The 23,874-nt window shown below is 39.5% G+C and overlaps 1 protein-coding gene across 1 annotated transcript; it reads right to left on the minus strand.

Moving 5' to 3' along the window:
- Positions 1-999: 999 nt before the first annotated feature.
- On the minus strand, positions 1,000-22,434 carry RADX (RPA1 related single stranded DNA binding protein, X-linked). The gene is made up of 15 exons (XM_048318577.1): positions 21,775-22,434; positions 20,284-20,426; positions 19,343-19,535; positions 16,114-16,222; positions 15,892-15,983; positions 15,675-15,797; positions 14,476-14,583; positions 13,754-13,921; positions 13,098-13,258; positions 12,482-12,675; positions 11,378-11,446; positions 6,629-6,708; positions 5,836-6,129; positions 4,435-4,617; positions 1,000-4,005 (listed from the first exon to the last, which is right to left on the minus strand). Exons 1-15 carry the CDS (start codon positions 22,415-22,417, stop codon positions 3,860-3,862), a joined length of 2,706 nt encoding a protein of 901 aa, XP_048174534.1. The 5' UTR covers positions 22,418-22,434; the 3' UTR covers positions 1,000-3,859.
- Between the last annotated feature and the right edge of the window lie 1,440 nt (positions 22,435-23,874).

Below are 23,874 nucleotides of genomic sequence, written 5' to 3' on the forward strand. Positions count from 1 at the left end.
CAAATGAAAGTCATCAGTATTCACCCAGATAGTGGCCACAGATTACAGCACAGACATAACAGCTTTTATTGTTAACTGCGTGCCAAGCCAGACCTCCTTTGGCCTCGTTTCTCTACCTAATATGGTACAAGTGCCTGGTAGGACTGCAGGGAGGCAGAACCCTGCTGGCTGCTCCTCAATCCCTTTCCAACATCCAGCTTTCCCCTGCCCAGAGTGCTCTCAAGGTGGCTCAGTCACTCCTAAATAGTTAACTGCCAGAGGGTTCAGGTTGCTGTTGTGCTCATACAAGTGCCAAAGCTGTATAGCAACGCCAACACCCCTTGATGCACGAGTTTTGTAGTGTTCATTTTATTCACACAACTTTCAGAGCTGTGAACAGACACAGCAGCTGGGTAGTCCATGAGGATTTGTGGATGTCAGTAACACTGGCTTTATCAGATGTCTCTCCTTGGGTCACAAGAGGTGTTGTTTGCAGACCCTGGAGCTGATTCAGCTGCTGTACAGAGTTTCTTCCTCTTGAGGAAATGTAACACCCTGCTGGGGTGGGGAAGCAGCTGAGAGCTTTGTCACTAGTGCAGAGCAGATCTTGTCCAAGCTCTTTCCCTTCCTGCAGGTTCACAGAGACAGCCCAGGAAGGGTTATGATGCCAGTGTGTCCAGAGCACACACAGCTGTAGCATTCCCAGCCCATTTAGCTGACAAGCAGCCAAGGAACTGGCTCCTATCCCGCTCTGCCCAGCCTGGGGCGCAGCCCTGGTCCTGAAGTATAGGGGCGTGAAGGGATGAACAGACACCCTTTTTCCTGTTTTTCTACAACACTCATTTCAAAATGGTGTTGAAAGCACAGAGAAGCTGCAATTGGTGGTACAGTTGTTGATGGAAGCTTGGCCTAGTTCTCCTTTAAAGTTTCTTGAGTAAACATGACTGTGGAGAAGATGCTTGGAAAATTGAAACAACTTTCAAGAAGTAAAAAGGAAAGAAATGGAAAGAAACAATCCAAGATGTTTACATATATTAATTCATTTATTTATATTCTCTGCTTTTCAGTGTTGCACAACTTCTACATCATATTAATTCAAAATTAATATTATCTTTATGATCTATGACTTAGCAACTTTTATACACTCAAAAGTATCACTAACTACATATGCTCTACCTTCCTCCATTCTTTAAAATTAATGCTGAAAACATAAGAAACATGTACATGTAAGGTTTTAAAGTACAGTTCTTTGGTCAGGTACAATTTCCACAGTTAAGGAATGTACTCTGATAGTATTTTACCCTCAGCAGTAGCAATACACAGCAGCAAGAAAGGTGATTCCTATGATATTTTACAGGAGTCATGACTGTATCTTAGCTTAACATGGCAAAACTAGCATGATTTGACAGACTCAAGATCAAAAATACATTGGTTTTACACTTGTGTTAATAAACACCAAATGAAGTAAAACAGCAAGTGGTTTCTTTGCAGAGAGGACCTTTGTTCCAGTCTGACAGTGCTGGATTGGCAGGGAAGAGGGAGACAGCAGAGCAGTAGAATCACAGTAACACTGCAACACATATTAAGTTCAGTGTTACTTAGCAGGATAGTGAGTGACTCTACAGATTGATCCAGAGCAGTAGAATTCCAAGTCTACTACAGGCATTGGATATTCACCAGCTGCACACAGAAAGCCTGTGCTTCCAACACTGGCACCCCATTCAGCAAGAGTAAATATCTCTCCTTCCCAACTTATGACATGAAAAATTTCTAACACTTGTGTAACATAAAATTATATCCTTTAATGTTTTAAAGACATTATCTATATTCCACACAATTCTAACATTTCTTTTAGAGTTAGGAAGTCCTAACATATAAGATGAAATTATTAATGCTATATGTTTAAAGTGTCCTAAGCAGTGCAATGCCACAAACAGCCTTTGGCTGCATTTCTATGGCATGGGATGGAGGGAGGTGGCTGGACCATCTCAACAACGTGGCTCTGTGACAATGTCAGCCACATCAGTCCTTTTATACAAAGATAATTCCTTTAAAAATTGCCTTAAGAAAGAACAATTTCATTAAAATTAGACTTCGATCTGAAGTATACGTAAATAAAAAACATTGGCTGACACAGTCAGCATGGCTCAGTTTGGAACATGAAGTGCTGTGTGACTCTCACTCCAGAGCAATGACCTCTCACCTTCACATATCCATAAGCAACACAATGACACAAATAATACTGCAAGCAACACCCTACTCTTCCTGGGTTGGTATCTTTTCATTTTGCCTTCTGCGGGTACTCTGAAAGGCATGAGTTGACAAACATTGCTCCAGAACTAATACTTCTGATTCATATAAAACACAGATACAACACAGTCACATTTAATTGACTTTCAGTCCCTGTGCAATTTAAGTTAAACGACTCTCCTCAATATATTTTTAAACTGTAAACTACACTAGAAAGACACAATAATTTAATTAATTTCATTACTTTTTAGCTGAAGTTGCCTGTGAACTTGTATGTAACAAAATCAGTTACATTTCTCTGGCAAATTACCATTAACTGAAGACAGGGAACAGACTTCAAGTACTTGAGGACTAAGTCCACTGTCCCCAGGGCAGACAAGTGAGCTACTAGTTGAAAGAGGTAATCTCCAATTACCAACAGGCTGCTAAAATGTGCCTAAGAATCTATCTGTTCCTATAAATTAACTCCGTGGGCTTTGGTCAATTTTGGTACAATTTACCTGGCAAGTCTCCGTAATTCTTTCTTCTCCAAGAATTGAATTGGGAGCAGCATTTCAACTGGACAAGTAGCCAAACTGCAATAAGCTTCTGCTTGAAAATAATTTCGTAAGAATCCAGCTCTTTATGTGATTTGAGGCTGTTTAACATAGGAGAAAAATGTGCTACTTGATTCTGAACCAGCAGGAGCCAGTTGCTCCTTAGTACAGGCAAAAAGTTGGCAGAATTTTCCAGTCTTTTGCTCTTACGGAAGTAGCAGCTTCTCATAGTTGCTGAACTCCTTCATATACTCAGAATACATCTAAAAATGATGTGGCAAACCATGTATCCTGCCATAATTAGCGCTTCTTAAAGACAGTTTTTCTCTTGAAAAGCTAGAAGCAAGTTCCAATAAAAATTTTTCTTTTAAAAATATTTCATTACTCTTATTAATGAATAAACTATGTTAAAAACTTTTGGATGCTATACTCACTACCTAACACTCTGTGTACAAAAGCAGACATATAAAGACATAGCACCTGACCTTGCTCAGGTGAAAAGAACTGAAAGTGGTTTCCTGGATCATGGTACTAAAGGCATCATGGTATTTAATCCCTTTCACAGTAAGCTTCAAGCCTAAAGAGCAGTTAGGCTGCCTCTGGTAGCTTTCACTAAAAAAGATCATTACAGAACATAAAAATTCTAATCCTCAAAGTTATTCTAATTTCCAGCCTAAATTTTTATCACAGCCAGTTAATTCTTTTGCAAACACTGCCTTAAATATTAGGAAAGCTTGCCTCTCTTCTCAGTTCTCATCCAGATACATACATTTCCTGTGTATGTTTGTGCACAGCTGACAATCACTTTTACTCCTTGGAATCCTGCCAAATGACCAGTTCACTGTACTGCCAATTCATCCTTCTTGAACATCAGTGACCAAAACATGGTCTAATCTGTTTCAAGACTGAACAATAAAGGCAACAATTGTCCTTCCCACTTACATGAATGACCATTACAACTGCCCTAAGAATCATGATTTTATATATGTTTCTGCTAGTTCTAGAAAAGTGCAATGTGTAGAGGGTGTATTCAAGTTACAGCAATTTTATTTCCCTCCTTTTGAACAATATACATTTGAAAAGTAAGTTTTAAATTACACTGGATCCAGTACACCCGGTTCCACTGTCTTGTAGATTTTGCTCAGAAAGACTTCCACCTTATCATCACCCAAGTGACAGATGTCCAAGATGCAGATAACATGTTTGCCATCGAGTTCCTTCGCTGCTTTTACAATTTCATCTAGAAGTTAAGGAAAGGTAGTTTTAAAAGGTGTTTGCTGTATACCCTGTATACAATAAAAAGGCGTACAGAATTGATAATGTTTTCCATACAGTAATGTGTATATGTTCAACCTTCTTTCAGCGAAAAATTTTATTAGTAAATTCCATCACATCACAGAAATGACAGCATCAGAATTAGATATTAGTTTGAAGTTTGGATATTAAAATACTGTCTTCAGAGGATGAGACCAGCTCCAGCAAAAACTGCCTTGAAAGTTCACTATTACAGCAATTTACTACAGCTGGTGAAATAGAATTTACATATCTTTCCCTGAAGAGGTGAACAATGTCTGACCTACACCAGAGATTTCTACAGAGGATTAACTCTTGCACTGAAAGATAAAACAAGAAATGATAAATGATTATTGTCAGTGAAAGGCAGTCTCACCTGAAAGAGGAAATGTGTCACGAAGCCTCCCACTGCTAGTAGCCTTCTGCTGGCGTGCAGTGATACAACTCATACAAGACAATAATGTATCATTCTGAACGTCTTCTAGTTGAAATAAGTGGGGATTGTCAGGGCAAAACAGTGGAAGAAAAGCAACATCTATTGCTATGTCATGGTTTATACCTGTTGAAGAAAAATATTTTATGTTAGCAGAAAACTTCATATTAGCACATCAGCAACTTTGTGCACCACTTCTCTTTTTTTTAAACAATTGCACTGATTTTTATATGTTCTTCATCCATTAGTTAATAACTAATGTCTAAAAATATGTTTTTATATATGATTATACACAAGCACATTCAAAATGATATGATGTTATGAAATACTATGGTTTAAGGCTAACAATGCTGATAGTTCAGAAAACATTAAACTTTGGAAGCCATTTCATCCTCATTTTAACTTTATCTGCAAAGGCAGAGAAATTAACTTCACAACCAGTGAAACTATGCAGTGTGCAATGCAGTGCTACTTTCATCTTCAATATAGTATTGTCAGTCCCAGGATTCTAATGACTTCAAATATTCAAACACCTTCTCTGCAAATGTCCCTTAGCAAATAATGGAAACTTTTAAATTATGGGAACTTAACATGAGCATTGTTAAGCAAGGCAGTTTCTGTCTCCTTTTAATGGGAAAACAAAATCAAACAGATTAATAACCCTCAATAAAGCTAGCAAACAGATACACATGAACTTGCAAGTTTATATTTTAATAAATAAAAATCAACCAACTGACACTTCATGTTAACCAGAAGCAGCATGGAGCAGTTAATGACTATGGCTAAAATACAGCCCTTCATTTTCTGCCATGGAAGGAAGGTACTTTAGGAACAACAGTATGAAAAAACCAACTCAATGAGAATAATGCTGAGAAGAAGCATTTATAGTTGTCTTTTTCCTTTTAAGAATACTAACTTGTTTCTGATAAACACCTCTCCAGCAAAAAGCAAGCTGACAAGTGCAATTGAATAATTTGCCTGATTATGTCAAGTTGGAATAGCGAACAGGACTTACTTCTAACTTAAATAATCAACAGTTTAAGGACTATGCACATTCTTCAAATGACATTCCTAGGATTATACAAAAAACTGAAATTATACGAAAAGTGATACTAGAAACAAGATATTCAGGCATTTCATTGAAAGGTATGTTTAACGAGAATTACAGCTTTCTAGTAAAAAAATTACCCTAAATGAGGACTCTAACAAAAATCTAAAATGTCAGTAATTTTTCAAACTTCAGGAAATACTCAGAATCAACTGATTCCTTTAGAGAAATTAATTCAGTTTCTGATGAACTTACACTGCTCTTGCTTAACCCTTTTTACAAGGCAAACTACTTACCCAGAACTGTCACTTCGTAATACCCAAGGCCATTAGCACTTTTAAACTCACTGATGTTTTTATCTGTCCTGGCTTCTGTTGGCTGGTGCACTGCTGCATGAAGGTTGTACTGTTGCATAAGTAAGTCTTTGTGCACATAATCAAATTTACATGGGATACTTTCTGGGAAAATTTTGCTGTGATGAAAATAATTCATTAACTTGTCTTTCACTTGTGCCCACAGGTCACTCTGCCAGGAATCACAAGTTCTTCCAGTCTCTTCAGTTTCAGGTATATCACTCACTCCTTCTTGGTCTATTATAAGCACAGAAAACATTTAGTTGCTTATATGATTATATAATTGTATCACTCCTCTGTTAAATAAGAACTACATTTCATTAGAACATTTCAGTTATGAAGACATGGCAGAAATTAAGAACATTTCAATTATGAAGACATGGCAGAAATTAAAAAGGCCAAGAGAAAATGTGAGGTCTTATGCCATAAAGTGCTTCTGAGGTACTAAACAAACTTAAAACTTGTATAAAGATACACTGATAATTTACTGCCCATAATGGGAAACAATCCAACACTGTCCTTTCAGCCATCCCTTAGAACACAGCAGAGAAAATTGAGTAGAATGACATTGATGATACATTGCTACAGTGGTTCCCCAGAGGCTGATGCAGCCAGATGTACAGGGAAACTGTATTAACAAAGGTTATAAGGAGATCTTTGTTGCCTGGTTTGGACCTGAAGAAAAGAAGTAGTCTTAAACATTCTAAGGTTAATATAACAACTATTTTCAACGTACCTGTGCAGTACCGCAAACTGTCTGACACAGCCTGTCCACTTTTATCTTGCACAGTATGTCCATGTTGATATTCATCCAAGCTATAAAAAGAACGTTATAGTGTGTATACATACATATATATCTATATATATATCTTTATTTATTTTAAACCTAATTAAACTCTATGCAGCAAAAGACAGATTTCTAGTGATAAATGATACAAGCTCGAGTGAATGAGCTGATTCCTTGAGAGCTGTATACAGCAGCTTCACACAGTGAAACCTACTGTGCTCAGTAAATTAGCTTAGCAGAGTTTAGGACAAGTCCTGCCGGATTCCTGGCTTTGGGAAACTGATGGGGAAGGATTTTACACTCACAGCCCGGTGTCTGCTGCCCTCTACCGGCACCTGGCAGAAACACCACGCGTAACACGGCCAAACATCACAGGTGATCAACAGGTGACTCGACCTCAAAAACCTGGTGCTCAACATGCGGCTGCACTGTCCTATCATCTCCTTCAGCACTCAAAAGCACAGCATGAATGGAGCCATGTCACCACTCTGGAATCCAAAATGACAGAAATGCCAAATCTGTATTTTCCTGTGGACATACTGTCCTGTTGTAATGATCAGTTCAATGAAGCAAACTAGGTATTTGTTCGACTTTCTTTTTTTAACCATAAAGTTTTGAATTAATGATAAGAAACTATTCTTTATCAATCTCTAACAAATAACCTAGGATATTATGCAGGAGAAAAACATAAGAGGCAATCTTCAAGCAAACATGGTAAAATAAGCTCTTAGGCCCATTTATTCCTTCCTTCTTTGATCCATTTCTCTTATTAGAATAAAACTCACCATGATGTCTGAAAAAACTTAGGGAAAGGCCTATCTTGATTATCTTGCATCACAAAAAACTGCAACAGGTAAGATTTGTTAAGGCACCATTAAAATTCCAGACTATCAAAGTAGTTAATAATAATTACAAGATACAGACAGTAAAAAAGGAATCCTAGATGAACATGCTGTTTAGTGGACCATACTGTATTTCATAAGGATTCGCAGGTTTTGTAAAAATTTTTTCTATTTCATACTAGGGTGTATCTTGAAAATTTCATATCAACATTTCGTAACAAATGGAAAATATCTAAAATAGTATCTAGTGAAAAGATAAAAGGAAATACACTGTGGGTTTTGAGTATGAAAGTATACTTTATGAAATGCACTCCCATCGTGGATATATCATCACTAAAGTGACCTCCTTGTGATGTCCAAATCTAGGCACAAAAGAATCTTCACTTAAGCAGTATGACCTGTGCAACTACTGCCCACAAAATTAATTTTCACTTTTGAGATTTGGACCTGTCAAACACAAAATGAAACCCCAGCACAGTGTTAAGAAAGGCTTGCTCAGAGACCAATGTGTCAAGTTAGATACATGCCAACTCCTCATTAAAGCAGAGGAATAAACCAAGTCATACTGCTGACAAGTGGATACCATGGAAAGTGGATATCATGTTTCTTTTTCTTTTAAAATTGTCCAGTTTTGGAAGTGAATAGGCTCTAATTTAAAGCAAGTAGAGTCTCAGGAAAATATGAAAAAAAATTGTCACAATTTTTCCCCACTTCTTTCACAGATCTGTTGCTGGGATAATTTCTACCTGCCCAACACATTATTCCTACAGGCCTGCTTTGTGCTGGATGTGTGAACAGCCTAACTCGAGCTAGGCCTGTAAGGGAAGCTACTTGTCTATACACATAGTCCATGTGCTTCTTTGCCAGCCACTATGTCTGAAATGCACCTGAGGCCACCCCAAATCCTTCCATTTACTGCAATATGCTCCTGCTGTTGTACACCAAACACTCACAGCCTATTTTACCCGTGCCAGCTTTAGGAGAACTTGTGCCCTGCCAGATTTGCTGTTCCCAGCCTGCATTCTGCAGACCCCCCTTTTCACAGATGCCCACTTGCAAAAAAGCCTTTATTCACTATTTTCAGATACATTGATATTCAACTTCTCAGTCATTTTACTTCAAAGTACTGTCATCAAAAATAACATCAATCAAAACATATAGCAGATCAATATTTTCAGAAACTATTGGGAAAATAAGCATGTCCCATGCTTCACACCTATTTCCTAAGCACTGGGACTAAATGTGATAAATGAAATTAAGAAATAAAACAGTTAAAACTCGCAGCTATGCCCAAACAATGCAAGGAAGTACAGTGCCTCAAAACAAGACAACAGAACATCCCACTCACTGATAGAACTGGTAAAACTTATTTTGTAGACTGGTTTGAAACTAACTGTTCTGATACCATTATGGTAAACACACATCTACCACAGCAAATAACAGAGAGACCAAATAGCCTTTTATGATAAACTTGACAGGACTACACAAACTGATTTTTGGCATCTACTGATTTCTCCCTGGCAAATTCCGATTTATGTCAAAAAGGGCTGTGAAGGAAACATCACAGTCTGTGAAACTTTTGGTCCTACAAACCTCAAGCTGAATTTCCCTATACTGTAGAGTGCCCACCCCCTAAGCTGTCACATCCATGGGAAGGAAAAAGGATAAAAGGGTCTACATGACAAAAAATATAGAAGTGAAACTGCAAGGATAGAAGCATGCATACAAGTTACTTTCAAGCAGTATGGAGTGGGAGCACATAGTGCAGCAGCAATTCCATGGTAACATGCTAAATTTACAAAGATTAAAATTCCAAGAAAACTACTGTGCTTTTTTCCACTTCCACATAAAAATAACCCTTTCTGAAATTCCTGATCTTTCTCCATTCACAATCACTTCATTCTCTATAAATTAAATTACTTTGGAGTACATTGAGTGCTTCAAAGTACCATTATGTGGAAGATCTTGACTATCAAGGATATAAATATCAACAATAATACTAAATTACCCAGTTTCCTTGTTCTTTCTGAAACCCTTAATGATCAAGTAGGTTACCTCAGAAATGCAGGAATTGTGGCTGTCAATAAAAAGCCTCAAAATAAGCTATTACTGCTTAAAAAACCCAAAAATGCAACCACGTGCTGAAAATAACATACAAAAAACTTGATGCAGAATAGTTTAAGTTAGAACATGTACTTCAAAACGTATCTCTACTCTTGGACTCAATGATCATTGTGGGCCCCTTCCAACTCAGAATATTCCCTGAAATATGTGAAGTTTGTTAAAACTACTGCTGTTATTTAATCAGCATATTAAAGTATTTCAGTGAGAGCTGACATTCTGCTACATCGAAGGAACAGAAAACAATGCAATTTTAAGGTATGTCAGCTAACTTTCTATTTTTCTTTGGCAATTTGGAGAATTCAGCACAATTCTATAGTTAGTTACAGAAATATACGAGTTACCTTTTAATTATACAGAGTGAAACAGCTTTCCATAATCCAACACAGACTTTCTCTTCCTTTAGCTGGGGTTCTAGCACTAATGGCATAGAGTAGACACACAGGTAGTGAGGAGAGTAGCAGATTGAGAAAAGCAGAGAACAAAGTAAACATGCCTTAACTTCTGGCTTCACCTAGAAGAAATGGGGAGAAGACATTCTTCCCACCCTCCCCCCCCCCCCGGAAAAAGGGGAACATTTCTCAGCAAGCAAAAGAAAACAGGATTCCTTACAGTCAAGGAAAACCTGATTTTCCTATAGATTTGTACCACAGTCCCTGCAAACTCCTGCACCACCTGCAGAACTGTAACCTTAAAGCCAGGTGATGCTTTTAACGAACCAGCTGCAAAGTCAGGTAACCGTTTCTCCTAGAAAACACAGTTTCTACCAAAAGGACCAGGAAACAACAGACACATGGGTTCAAAAGAGCCTCATTTATCCCACAGAAAAAGCTGTTGCAAATTAGCTTCCAGTAAATGTGTTTCAAGAAAATAGGCATGCTTGTAGGGGAGCAATACTGGCAGAATGGTCAACAACTTTGATCAACTCTCTCATTACCACTGTTGCCCTATTCCTAGCACCATGATTCTCAGGTTTAGGGGAGAAAAGAAAGAGATGCTTAAAAAAAAGTAAACCAAAAAGGCAACTGAGCTGTATATGTAGTTATGACACAAGTCCAGATCACTGCCAAAATACACAAACATCCTAAATTACTGACACCAAGGAGTTCAAATATTCAAGTTGCTCATGTTCTGTCTGGAACAAGTGACAAGAATTTACGGCCCTTAAACAAAATGCACAAAGTAAAGTAGCTTGTAGCCCCGGACTAACAAATAAAAGCACACATTCAATTTCCTTAATAATTTCGCTCTTTTAGTTATTTCAGTAGGTTCCAGACTTGAGAGGGCTCTGGATTTGAAATTCCAACCTGGACTTCAAAAAACCCACACCTTCTCTGGATCCAAACTGAGTTATGTAACAACTGAGTGCTGGGGAGTGAAAGAAGCCAGGGGTGTGGCTTTCCAGTGACAACTATACTTACACCTCTGTAGCCTCAAGAAAAATGTACAGCTCAGCCACCACCAGAAAATCCATAATTACCATGATGAACCTCTGTTACTATATATTCCCTTAGCAGTAGTAGTGGCAATATAAGATGTTTAACAACACACTCAAAATTATGTTTCAGATATATTTAGAGTCAGTGTAGACAAGTGAATAGAAAATATTAAAGTCTACCCTCATCTGTTCTTTAATTTCACTTCCATACAGATACCTGATCTGTAATATTTTTACTTTAAATATTTTTGTTTCATTATTGAAATTATTCAACACAATTAATTTCACAGGACTTACCCAAGTTTTCTTCTTACAGTCCGCGTAAAATAGGGGTAAGATGATACAGGACTAACAGATGTACCTCCCCTTAAAGTAGGAAATTCACCATTATTTTTAAGTATCTATTTAAATGGAAATTCACAAAGCAAGGAACTTTGATGTTTTTCTTTCAGGCAGAACTAAACTAAGATACTCAAATGCTGGAAGTTTTCATATGGAATAGAAACCACTAAGTCTGCCGTAACACTGCCAAGACAACTTCTATTCACCCAGGTTTTCTTAATACTAAATTTTTATTCAATCCTAATTATATTTTTTTTTAATTTTCCCTCAAAATATTCTAAATATCCACCCTCTTCACACATTATAACTTATGGATGTGAAAAGTCAAGAAGAAAAATATACCCTTTATAGCATGAGAAATCCACTGCAAAAAACCCAGATGTGACTGGCCTGACTTTTGAAACATTCCACCTGTCAATGTATACACCAGGCTCTCAATAATAAGTATGGGTGTACTAGATTTTACAGAAGTGTTGCAACAAAGGGCAATCTTATGCAAGCAGTTACTTTACTCCTGAATCTAATATAGTTGTATGAGACAAATTACAAGTTATTTTGAGCCCTTAGGTTAGGATGACCACCACCCACTTTCCTTTCTGACAGCAAGTTACAGCTACATGCAGTACACCCCATTACTCAGAAATCAAAAATAAGGTGTGTTTGAAATTAAGGAACAGGTATATCTGATTCTGCATTTTCAGTCAAGATACCTGATTTCCTCACACCCCTGTAACCATTGTTTGTTCCACAGCTATGTCACTAAATTACATTTGGTTAAAGTATTAACTACTTTTATTTCAAATCTGTGAGCTTAGTAACAAAGTAGTATAAGTATTAATCAGAAGAGAGCACTGCAAACCTGCTTTAATTAATGCTTCATTAGCATGAACAGTGTAATTGTCAGCACCTGATGCTAGGAAAAGTACATAGCTACATTTTAAAGAATAAACTGTATATGCTTTTAAAGCTTTCTCATGTATTTTCTACAGTCTGGGCTCTGGCCTAATTTCTGTAAACACTTTTTGGAAGATCCACCACATATTTACGAAGAAAGCTTACTGTTCTGCATCTCTACTGAATCTGTGTGGTGTCTTTCTCTTGACTGAACTCCCCTTTGACAGCAGAGCTTGGTGCTGATGTTCCCCAGGAGTGCAGGGTGGCCCCAGGAAAGACTTAACTTCTTCATTTTTTCCCTTGTCAACACAGTCTTCTTTGGACACAGAAGAACTTCCAAGAGATTGAGAAGTATCTTGCTGCAACAATAGTTAATTGTTTAAGACTTTCAATGTGCTTAAAGCTATTGCTTCCAACTCAAAAACCTGCAAATTTCTGACAGTCTCCTTATATCTAGCAGAAATTATCTTCTAATCATATTAATAAGGTAAATTCTGTCTAGAAAGTGACAAGTAAGCCTGTTGCAGCAGTTGCCTCTCCCACACTCCAATTTACATCAGGTGATCAGTCAAACTAGCAACTTTTAAACAGTCACAAGTTTTACAGAGGACTGCCAAAATACTTTCAGAAAAGCACTGAATCACTGCTTTTCAAAATTTTGCTCTCAAAAATCAAATTAAGAGACAATGTAATTAGGTTCTGAACTCAAATGCAAAATTCTCCATTCTAATTACAATCATAGCTGCTTAAGTGCTATGCCATTATCTCTCACACGCTGTACCTGGACAAGTTCCCCTCCTGGGGCTTCTTCAGCTGCATCTCTACAGCTTATGTATCTTATGGCACTAATTATTCCCTGAACAGCAATTCGCTTGTGTTCTCTGTAGTGCAGGTCTTCAATCTCTTTCCCTATTTCACCTATGGGTTTCAAAATTGATTCAACTGCAAAAAAAGAAATTTCCAGAATCAAGTTTTAGAGAAATATAATACCAAAATTTCTGAACACAAGACTAACAGAATGATTTATTTTACTAAATACTAAATTTATTTAAACTTAAGGTTTTAAAGAATTCTAAACCTTTTTGTTATCCACATCACATGGAAAAAAATTCAAACAATAAACCTTTTAGCTCATAAGCATCCATTAGGTATGCATTATGAGACACCACAATTTCTGTTTCAGGTGAAATTTCCAGCTCAATGTATCCCTCAGAATAACTATTTTTAATTTTGATTTAGCAGAATATTCAGAGTAAAACTTCTGGGTATATCTGTAGCTCATGTAAGCTTCTACAATTCTCCTGCAGCTAAAGGTATGATATTTTCTGTAAGGTGAGGATTTAGCCTGTGAAACATCTAGTCATAAAAGAGAGTTTTTCTTGGAGTAAGACTGACTGAAAAAGGCCACAAATCTTACAGATATTTGATATATGATACCTTCATTGTTTTTACAGTATTTCAAAAAGCTATCAGGAGGTCGTGGAAAAGGGTAATAGCCACCGATGACAGTTTTCTTTATTTGATCAGCTTCACTTTGCGATTTCATCCACTGAATGAAGTTTTTCACTTTGGCATCCTTGGTGTATGGCTGGCCCTTGTGCCACCCTTTTAAAACAAAAATAATCAGGTATCAAACCAAAGCAGGTTACTGAAATCTGTTCTCATTTTGAAACTTTCCTGAACACTACATAGAAAAAATAAACTAAGAAAATCTTGACTAAAGAGTACAAAAGATGTCTTTTGTCAAGAGTGTTTTACAAAATGAGTGCCTTGAATTCCTTGACTACACTTGCATTTGACACTGAAAGTCAGACAAATGTTAAATAACAGAAGAAAATAAAACAACTAACGAAAAAGCTCCTAGAAAAGGAAAGCTACAAGTGTTTTTTAACGTTTTAAATAAGTGGTAATTGCCATTGCTACCCTATCAAAAGATTAACAGTCTGACAGAATTAGTAAACATATGTCTTAACCTAGTAATACTTTTCATTAGATAAACCCATTTCAATGCCTCACAAGAATGCCATTTGCCTGGTTTTTCTGCAGTGATGTTTCATTATTACCTCATGGTCTGCACTGATTATTTTGTTGTAAAAAGAAAATACCCTTTCCAAAGAAATACATGAGAACTACATAAAACTAGAACTAGTTTAAGTTACCTGTAATGAATATTTGACTTTCATTTGAAGTCGTAAGGTAAACTGTCCTGGAAGGATTCTCAGTGAGGTCCTGGATCACCCTCATCTGTGTACACACCAAGTATGTCACTGGAGAAAAAAAAATCTTCATTTTTTTTTTCCTGATAGTTCATTGATTTTAGAACGGCAAGACTGACACATACTGGATTAATTTTATTAAGTGCTCTAAACAAGACAATTTAGTTCTTGACCCTACAAATGTTTCAGAATGTTTTGACTCTCCATTATAAATTGCATGGAGATATAATTAAATCTTCAATTTAATTTCAGCATAGGTATTAGAACTAAAACATGAGATACTTCTTAAGGATAAAAGTATAAAATCATGAGAAATTACGACATGCCACTGCAAAATTTCTAAACAGAGTTCAAACTCACTCTTTTGTTAATATCTCAGTTAAACACTGGAATGTCGTTCTTTCCCACTTCCCCAGAACACTTGAGATGAATGCAGCCATATTCTTAGTAGGGCTGTGCAGCTGGTGCTGCATCATATGATATAAAAAATGCACATTGACACCAACCAGTGTTAAAAGAAGGATGAGTGCTTGGAGGAAAAGAGAAAGAAGGCAAGAATAAATATTTAAAGCTCTTTTAAAATCCTTCATTAAGGATTCCCTAGTTTGAAATTTATTAGTCTTAGCTCATGTGTGATAACTAACACAGCTGGGTGATAATTGCTGTTTGGGCAAATAATACTGGTTCAAAAAAATGAAGCTTTTCCACTTCCACCTCTCTCTTAATTCAATCTTCTTATATTACTCCTGTCTATAAAAAACCAGGTATTTACAGGTCAAGAGGAACACGAGATTTGACCAGCTGCTGCCTTTAATTGCCTCTGATGCAAGTGATGTTGCCCCATGTGCTGCTTAACTTTTTGTCTGAAATGAATGAAATCAGAGGAGCTCCAGGCCCAGCTGTCCATCTAATTGTTTAAACTAACTGACAGACTGCAATTTGTAAGGGTTTCAAATATTTAAAGTATTTTTTACTTTTTAAATTTTAACTTCTGATCAACTACCTTCTGCTTGAGGAGATAAATCGTGGCATTTTTGGCATTTTTTTTATTCAGTGGCAACTAATCTCAGAATTAGAAATTCGCAACTAACTAGAAAAACATTATAAATAATTATTAGTAAGTATTATAGAGAGATGAATACTTGGATGAATATGCTCAAACACATCTGGCTGAGAAGTTGCAAACAATTCCAGTATGAATGGTTGGTCTGAGGTCCCATCAATGGCATGTGCCCAACGATAGAGCCAGAAGTCTTCACTGTGTTCTATATAAACAAATATTAAGAAATACGTATAAGCATTTACTCAGAAATTTAGAAACTATTTGATAAATTCTCAAAGTCATATTTATAGAAAAACCTCTTTTTCTGGCTCGCTCAGCCCTTCCTACAAACGTCACAAGACCAATAACATCACAGGAATGATTGTTTGGTAAGTCATCCAGTTCTGACCTAAAACCAAAATAGAAGAAAGCTGGGTAAGCTTTCTCAGAAACTTTGCAAAAAGCATTTCCAATTAACATTCACTGTAAGGTAGTGTAATTTAAGTTCCAGCTTGATAACCAACAAAATTCTATTTTACCTTGTGATAAACCGATATTTAACTTCAGGCAATCCCCACTCTGGCTTAACCATTTCTTCTGGAATAATACTTATTTCAGTAGGAGGATCTCGAACATTAAGGCTAATTTCTGACAAAGAAAAAAAAAGTCAGTAACATTTAAAGCATGAATACAAATTATCATCATCATCGTTGTTGTTATCGTAAAAATGTAACAAAAATAACAACAACCCATAAAGAAACCAGGGTAAAGTTTCTTAAAAATTCCAACTTTGTGAAATTATTAATCAATTTCTCTGACTTCAGGTTTTCATCAAAATAAAGTACAGAATTCAGGTACAGCATTCAACAAAGCAATTTTATCATCTAAGGAATGTTAAACTTTCCAGCTGCCTACATGAGCCAACTAGTCCAATCCAGACAGTATTTTAACAGAAACTAATCCAACCATACTGATTAGATACAAAGTACTTTTTACTAGCTTTATTGTCAAATGTCATTAAGGTCTGAAACTGATGTGCAGACAACAAAGTAAAACAGAACTAGCACATGAGAATTTCTGTATTTGATGCCAGTCCAGGTAATTATTAATAGGATAGAAATACACCATGGCCATGGAGGAAAACAAAAGGTCTTCTCATACCTATTCTATAGCACCTGAAAATTTTAATTTATTAATCAGATTGTTTAGATACTAAATTACAAACATGGTGGAGCACTGGGGCAAGCAAGGTGCTCTTCAACCAGATTAAAAAATACAGGAAGAATGGCTTCAGCTTCTAGAATACACAAGGCAGTACTCTATGGTCTCATAACAGGACAAAACTTGCTGGTATATAAAAGACAGATTCTGATGAAGTTTCTTGGGTTTGAGTAAGGGATTATTCAAATAATGCACCTAGAAAAGTAATTGCATAGATATAGATAATGTATACAACTGTTTACGTAATTATATCTGGCGCCTTACCCTGGCAGTGCAACATTAGAAAGGTGTTATCATTCAAGTCAGACCCTCTACTTAGGAATATTCTGTAGGCTTCTGCTTTCTAGAAATTAATTTGGAGGACAATTGTGGTTTTGCATATGGTCTTCTAGGACAGTATCGCTGAGAAAATTCCTGAAACAAAACTTTCCCATGCATCAGAACTACCTATCAATTGTTTCATTATTTTGAGATTAGATGAAAGTCATATACTCAAATCAGGATTATATCATAGGATGAGTCAGGAGCTAAGGTCAGTCCAGGCTGTCATTAGTGCCACACAAATTCAGTGATGTGTGAAATTAAAACGTGCACTCTGCCTGGCAGTGGAATTCAAGGCATTGGTACTAAGTTCCAAAGGTTTTAGGTCTTGCAATGGCACCTCTCAGCACATCCCACAATGCTGCAGCTGCAAACAAGGGCCAGCGATGCAGAGCTACTCCACAGAAGTCTAGGGATGGGCCTGAAGCATAGAACCTTGCAGGACTCTCAATTTGGAAAACCTTTAATACTGGGGCCTAGGTAACTCTGCAGATCTATTGTACAGTATTTGCAGGTGAATGGTTCTAAGGACACACTGCCAAGTTGGGATCTGATGGAATTACAAACTGGATATAAATGAAGAAAAAAGTAAATATTACTTAAGCGATTCAGTGTAATTGAAACCTGAAATTGTCCAACATTGGGCATACACAGAGATACTCAGTGAGGTAATAAATTTCACTTCATCTGAACAACAAAAAAAACCCTCATGCAAAGAAAGTTGCACAAAATCCACGTTACAAATGCTCTAAAATTTTTACTGGATATTCTGTTCTCTTGAGACTCACTTCTTATAGGACATATGGTCATATCATCCATTCATGCATCATGGGATTATGTATATTCATATCAAGACAAAATTCTTGGCTTTGTGCAAAGAACTGAGATTCTGCACATAGTTTTGTATGAAACAAAGATTTACAGTTTCTGCAGTTTACCTGTGGTCTGAAAATACACCATGGCACTTCCCTGTGGAGTGACTTCTAGCTCTTCCATTACACATCTAATACCCTTTACAGCCCAGTGGCTGAATTGCTCATTTTGATCTCTTTGTTACCATTTCTACCCCAATAATGCTTGCAAGAAATCAGAAGTGTAGAGTGAATAAGGCCATGAAAATGCAGAGATATTTGCCCATAGAGAAAGTCACCTCAGATGGCATATTTTATTCTGTCTTCTTTGCACAGAAATGTTTTGTGGCAATTATAACTGTTTACAGGGTTGGCTTGTAATTGTCATCACCTTCTCTCACAAACTTCCATTTCTGGCTGAACATTTCTATCTCCTGGCAAGTCATCACAAATACTTCAGACACTGAGATCTGGTTTTAATGCAAATATATATCAGTCAGGGAATATATTGCTTCTAGCAGTGAAAACACTGCTTATTTTTGTGCACTGTAGTAACTCCTTTAGGAAACTGTCATTGTCAATAAGTTATACATACATCATCCTTCACCAACATGCATATTGTTTCAAGAAGTTACTTGAATTGTCTGGGTGTTGGCTGTCATTTTGTTCTGAGTATAAAAGCACAAAATGAGAAAGAGTTCATGTAGAGTGAAGAAGGAGAGAAAAAAACCCCAAAGCTGATCAAATCCAGTTTGAAAAGGCCATTACTGTTATATTGCAGGACTTGTATTTTGTAGTATAGCTCCTTTGAGTATCTGCCACACTAAATGACTCCCAAGTAAGAAAATGCTTTTTCATAGCCAAGGAAAATTCTTCATACACACACTCCCACGGTGATGCTCTTTCAGCACACAGAAGTAATCAATGCAACTTTTTATTCTGTGGAGCTGCGCAGATACTCTGGGCCTTGACAATATACACTAAAATCTAAAGTCAGATGAGGATTGAAAAGGTGTGAGCAGTGCACGAGTGATACGTGTATTATAAAGCAGGAAGTAGAATCAGATTAAAATTCAGTACCAGAGGCCTATCTTTATAATCTCAGTTCCTGATATCAGGGATACTTTTTGTATTTCTTTATTTTTTAATTAAAGGTTTTAACTAATTGTGGCAGTAAACTTTGTAGACATGATTCAAATATAAACAGGGAACACCAAGAACCTGGATGCTCAGACACCTTTCAGAGGTACTAATTAAGGATTTATACCTTATCAATTACTCTCAGCAATGGATCACTTTCTATTTTATTTCTATGGAGAACTACTTTGCACAGCTGTATTTCATTGATTCAAAATAGGATTCTGCAATACTTAACCAATTGTAGCAAATCTCTTCATCTGTGAATCCCCTGGGGTGGGGTGTGTTTTAAACGGGTAACTGGTTTTGATGGTATACTTGTCAAGGAGGAGCACTGTGCCAACCTTCATACTGTGATACCACTCAGGACACAATGAATTCCACAAAACCATTGACATCATGCCTGAACCATCAGCAACTTCAAAGTAGGCCTGAAGAAAAAAGAGACAATATACAGTCATCTTTTATTTATTATAATTCTGGTATGTATTTATTTTGGATAATGCACCAGGTACTTGACTCATAAACTATTTCCCTGTTACAAATGTATATAGAGGATATTCCAGAACTTGTACTGAATAGTAGAGCTGAAAAAATCCCCAGTTTTTAAACTGGGCAAATGCTGAATCTGTAACTGAGCAGACCACTAAGCAGTAAAAAAAGATTTTTAAAATAACCCACCACACCTCCAGTCTCCTTTTCCAAGAAGTTCAACACAAAAATATCATAAGTTAAATATATTAGAAAAATGATTAAGAATTTTACAGTAAATTAATCTATCTGAAAGTCACCAGATGAGAAAATCAGGGGCTAGAAATCATTTAAATGTATTGGTTTTGTTTTGTTTTTTTTTTTGACAGGACATACTAACTCCAACTTTCAAAGCACAGAGACAGAAAAGTTTAGGCTGTTAAACTACTAAAACCTCCAAGTATCTCTTCACAAAAAGCTCAAATTTAACTACAGTAACTCAAACACATCCACTAAAGTTTGTACACATATGATCACAAAATTCAGCATCTCCTACTCTAGAGTGCTCAGCATTTTTGTACAGGCAGCATTTTCCATATAAAATAGCTATGAAATAACTTTATGTGCTTACTATATGGGAAAAATTATTTTCAAATATCCTACAGCAATTTTTTTGAGTGTTAACCTAATGCATTCATCCCTCTTTACCTGATAAGGCATATCCATTTTTTTCTCTGGTTTTCCATAGTACCTTAGTCTAGATTTGTGCAGGATTCTCACAAGAAGTGGATGGAAATGCACTCTGCTTCTCCATGTCATTTCCAGATGACCAAGATTAGTCAGTTTGGAGACTAAAGTTAAGGGGAGGGGAAAAGAAAAGACCGAAAAAGAGCATTCATGATTGAACATTTAAGTTTTCAGGAGTAAAGTGCCAGGATATCACATGTATTTTATTAACGTTTCTAAGATTTAAAAAAGCTCATTTGCTGATATCATTCACCAATAAATTCTGTTATGAACTATCTGCACACAGCATAGTTTTGCTTTGGGTTTTTGTTTACTGAGAGTGATGACACATTTTAAATTACACAGAAGTGTTGTCAGATGAGCAGAAGAGCTATTACAAAAAAACACAGGTGTCAGCCTACCAGGGCATCACACTCATGCAAAAGTCCTGTTACACCTCTCTCCTCACCAGGCTTCGTGGAATGGCCTGAGTGCCTCAACACTGACCATATTTTGGGTGGCGGCTTCTAGGTGTGAGCATCCCGCCCCACAGACCAGACACAAGACTACTACTGCACCCAGTGTTTTTGACACCTCAGAAGACAGGGCACAAGCACCACAGCAACATATTTTCAGTCAATGTTTCATAGAGTTTAAGAAACTCTCTCAAAGCAACAGAGAATCATGGAAAGGGTTGGGTTCAAAGGGGTCATCTTGTTCCAGCACTCTGCCATGGGAGGGACATGCTCCACCAGACCAGGTTGCTCAGAGCCCCATCCAAGCCGGCCTTAAACACTCCCAGAGATGGAGTATCCACAAGCTGGCAACTCTGAGCAACCTGTGCCAGTGCCTCACCATCCTGCCAGGGGAGAGGTTTCTCCCACAGGAGCAGGTGAACACAGGTGGCACATTCCCAGTAGGGCCAAACCCAGCTGGAGAATCACCAGGGAGCTCAGCCCTGCTGCACAAGCAATCACAGAATCAATTAGGTTGGAAAAGACCCCTAAAAATCATCGAGTCCAACCCATGACCAAACACCACCCCGCCAGCCAGGCCACGGCACCAAGTGCCACCCCCAGGGACGGTAACTGCATCACCTCCCTGGGCAGCCCGTTCCAATGTCTAATCACCCTTTCTGTGAAGGAATTCTTCCCAATGTACAAGCTAAACCTTCGCTTAAGACTATGTGCCCTTGTACTGCCGCTGGGTGCCTGGGAGAAGAGCCCGACCCCCAACTGGCTACATCCTCCTGTCAGGTGATTGTAGAGAGCGAAAAGGTCCCCCCTGAGCCTCCTCTTCTCCAGGCTGAGCCCCCCCAACTCCCTCAGCCGCCCGTCATAGGACTTATGCTCCCGACCCTTCCCCAGCTCCGTCGCCCAACGCAAACAACGGCAGCACCCCTTCTCTGCGTGTACCCCGGGGCGCCTCAGGTCGTCCCTCCCGCACCTCTGTAGCCGCCGCCTCCGGGCTTACCGTCCACATCCACCTGCGCCGGGGGCCTGTCCGGCACCCATACGTCTCCATAGGGATCCTCGTTGTTCCAGAGCGGCAGGTAGTGCCTGTTGTCCCCGCGGAGGGGCTGGAGCGGGCGGTGCCCGTCAGGCAGGGTACCCGCGGCGGCGGTGGCGGTGCCCCCCGCCCGCTCCAGCCCCTCCAGGCAGAGGAAGCCGCGGTTCAGGCGCTTCTCGTCGTAGCGGTACGAGCAGCGCGTGAGGCGGAGGCGCGTGCCCGCCCGCAGACGCGCGCGCTGCACAAGCCCGTTGAGGCGCGGCGCGAGGTGGCAGCGGTGCCGGCGCGCGCCGTCCGCGAGCGTCACGTCGTACCAATATTGGTGGGGGGCGGCGGGCGGCGCCTGCGCCAGGTACCGCTCCACCGCCACCACCGTCACGGCCGGTGGCTCCGCGGGCGCTGCGCTCAGTTGCGAGGAGCCCTGCACCTCCTCAAACACCCTCTGCAGACAGGAGGCCCCGCCGCCCTCCGCAGAGGCCGCCGCCTGGCTCTCTTCGGCGAGTTCCGGGGTAGGGTCCTGCATGACAGCGTCCTGGCCGCCACTCCCGGGCGAGAGCCGCGGCCCTGGGCACTGCCGGTGGCGGCGGCCGCGGGTTCCCGCTGTCATGGCTGAGCAGGGGCGCCGCCCCCATGGCGCGCGCGCGGGGGCGGGGCGGGTGCGCGCGCGCCGTTCAAACCTCCAACGGCCGGGGCGGGGGCGGGGACAGCGACATGGGGACAAGGATACCGGGACAGGAAGGCGGCGGCCGGGGAGCAGCTGCGGTCGGGAGTAGGGGCGAAGCTGAGGCCCGGGGAAGCGGTGGGAGGGGCGGCCGCGGGGTCACCGGCGATAAGCGGCCGGGTAGCGGCGGCGGGCGGCTCCGGGTGTTCCTCCGCTAGGCCGGGGGCCGTGGCTGCTCCTGTGCTGGCTCGCGGCCCTCCCTCGTCGGGGCATTGTGGCGGTGCCCAGGATCGGGGATGTAGGTGACCCCCAGCGCCCCGTCAGTGGGACAGAGGTGGCAGGCTTGGCAGCCCCCTGAGCAGCGAGTAGCGCCTTGGTCCCTCCCTCCCTCAGAGAGTTCTGCTGCACCTGTTCCTGGTTCCATTTAAGTGGATGTGCAACACTCATCATTGCTTCTTCCTTATCATCAATGTGTTCCGAGTTGGGAGAGTCTTGTGCCAGCTCCTAATACTGTATTTGCCTTTTACATAGTTGCAGTGTGTGGTTAATCGCAGTCATCATTGAAACGGTCTCCTGAGTCTTCTTTGTTGCTCCCATCTTCAGAAGAAATTCTTACTAGTAGTTGCTACGTGTGTGACATTAATATTAATTCTTGTCCCATTGCCACTATCAACTTCTTTATCATACCATAGAATCAAAGAATGCTTTGGGTTGGAAGGGACCTTAAAGGCCATCTTGATCAAAACCTGCCATGGGACACTTTCATTAACATCGTAAGTAGTCCAATGAAAGCTTAGAGAGATCATGAACTTTGTATTTAGTGTTTTATTAGTGCCTGTATTTTTTTCAACTGGAGGAAACACCTCTTATGAGGAAAGGTGGAGGGAGTTGGACCTGTTGAGCCCAGAGAAGACAAGACTGAGAGGGGATTTTATCAATGCCCACAAATATCTCAAAAACAGGTATCAAGAGGATGGGAACAAGTGGTGCCCAGTGACTGAACAGGGCAAAGGCACAAAGGAGTTCCATCTGAGTAGGAGGAAAAATTTCTTAATTCTGAGGGCAGAGGAGCACTGGAACAGGCTGCCCAGGGAACTTGTGGAGTCTCTGTCTCTGGAGATACTCAAAAGGTATCTGGATGAGATCCTGTGCAACATGCTCTGGGTGACCCTGCTTTAGCAGGGGAGTTGCATTAGATGTTCTCCAGAGATCCCCACCCATCCCAGCCACTCCAGCAGAACAGAGTGAGGAGAGAGGGGTAAAAAAAAAAAAGGCTAGGAAGAGCAATTTCCAGTCTTTGTAGTGTCACTGGTCCAGATAGCCTTTGGAAATCCATTAAGTGCGGCTGCAGCTTTGGCAGAGCTGGCTCAGGTGCTGGGCCAGAGCAGTTCTTCCAGCATGAG

Source organism: Corvus hawaiiensis, chromosome 14 (assembly GCF_020740725.1).
Source record: "Corvus hawaiiensis isolate bCorHaw1 chromosome 14, bCorHaw1.pri.cur, whole genome shotgun sequence".
Lineage (NCBI taxonomy): Eukaryota > Metazoa > Chordata > Aves > Passeriformes > Corvidae > Corvus > Corvus hawaiiensis.

What these genes read in the sequence shown, in the direction of transcription:
- RADX (XM_048318577.1), bottom strand. Translation starts at nt 22,417, where the DNA reads ATGACAGCGGGAACCCGCGGCCGCCGCCACCGGCAGTGCCCAGGGCCG. An exon ending in TTCAGTAGAGATGCAGAACA is followed by an intron (nt 11,447 to 12,481) that starts GTAAGCTTTCTT and finishes TCCTACTTTAAG; the next exon opens with GGGAGGTACATCTGTTAGTC. An exon ending in CAGTTTGCGGTACTGCACAG is followed by an intron (nt 6,130 to 6,628) that starts GTACGTTGAAAA and finishes TGCTTATAATAG; the next exon opens with ACCAAGAAGGAGTGAGTGAT.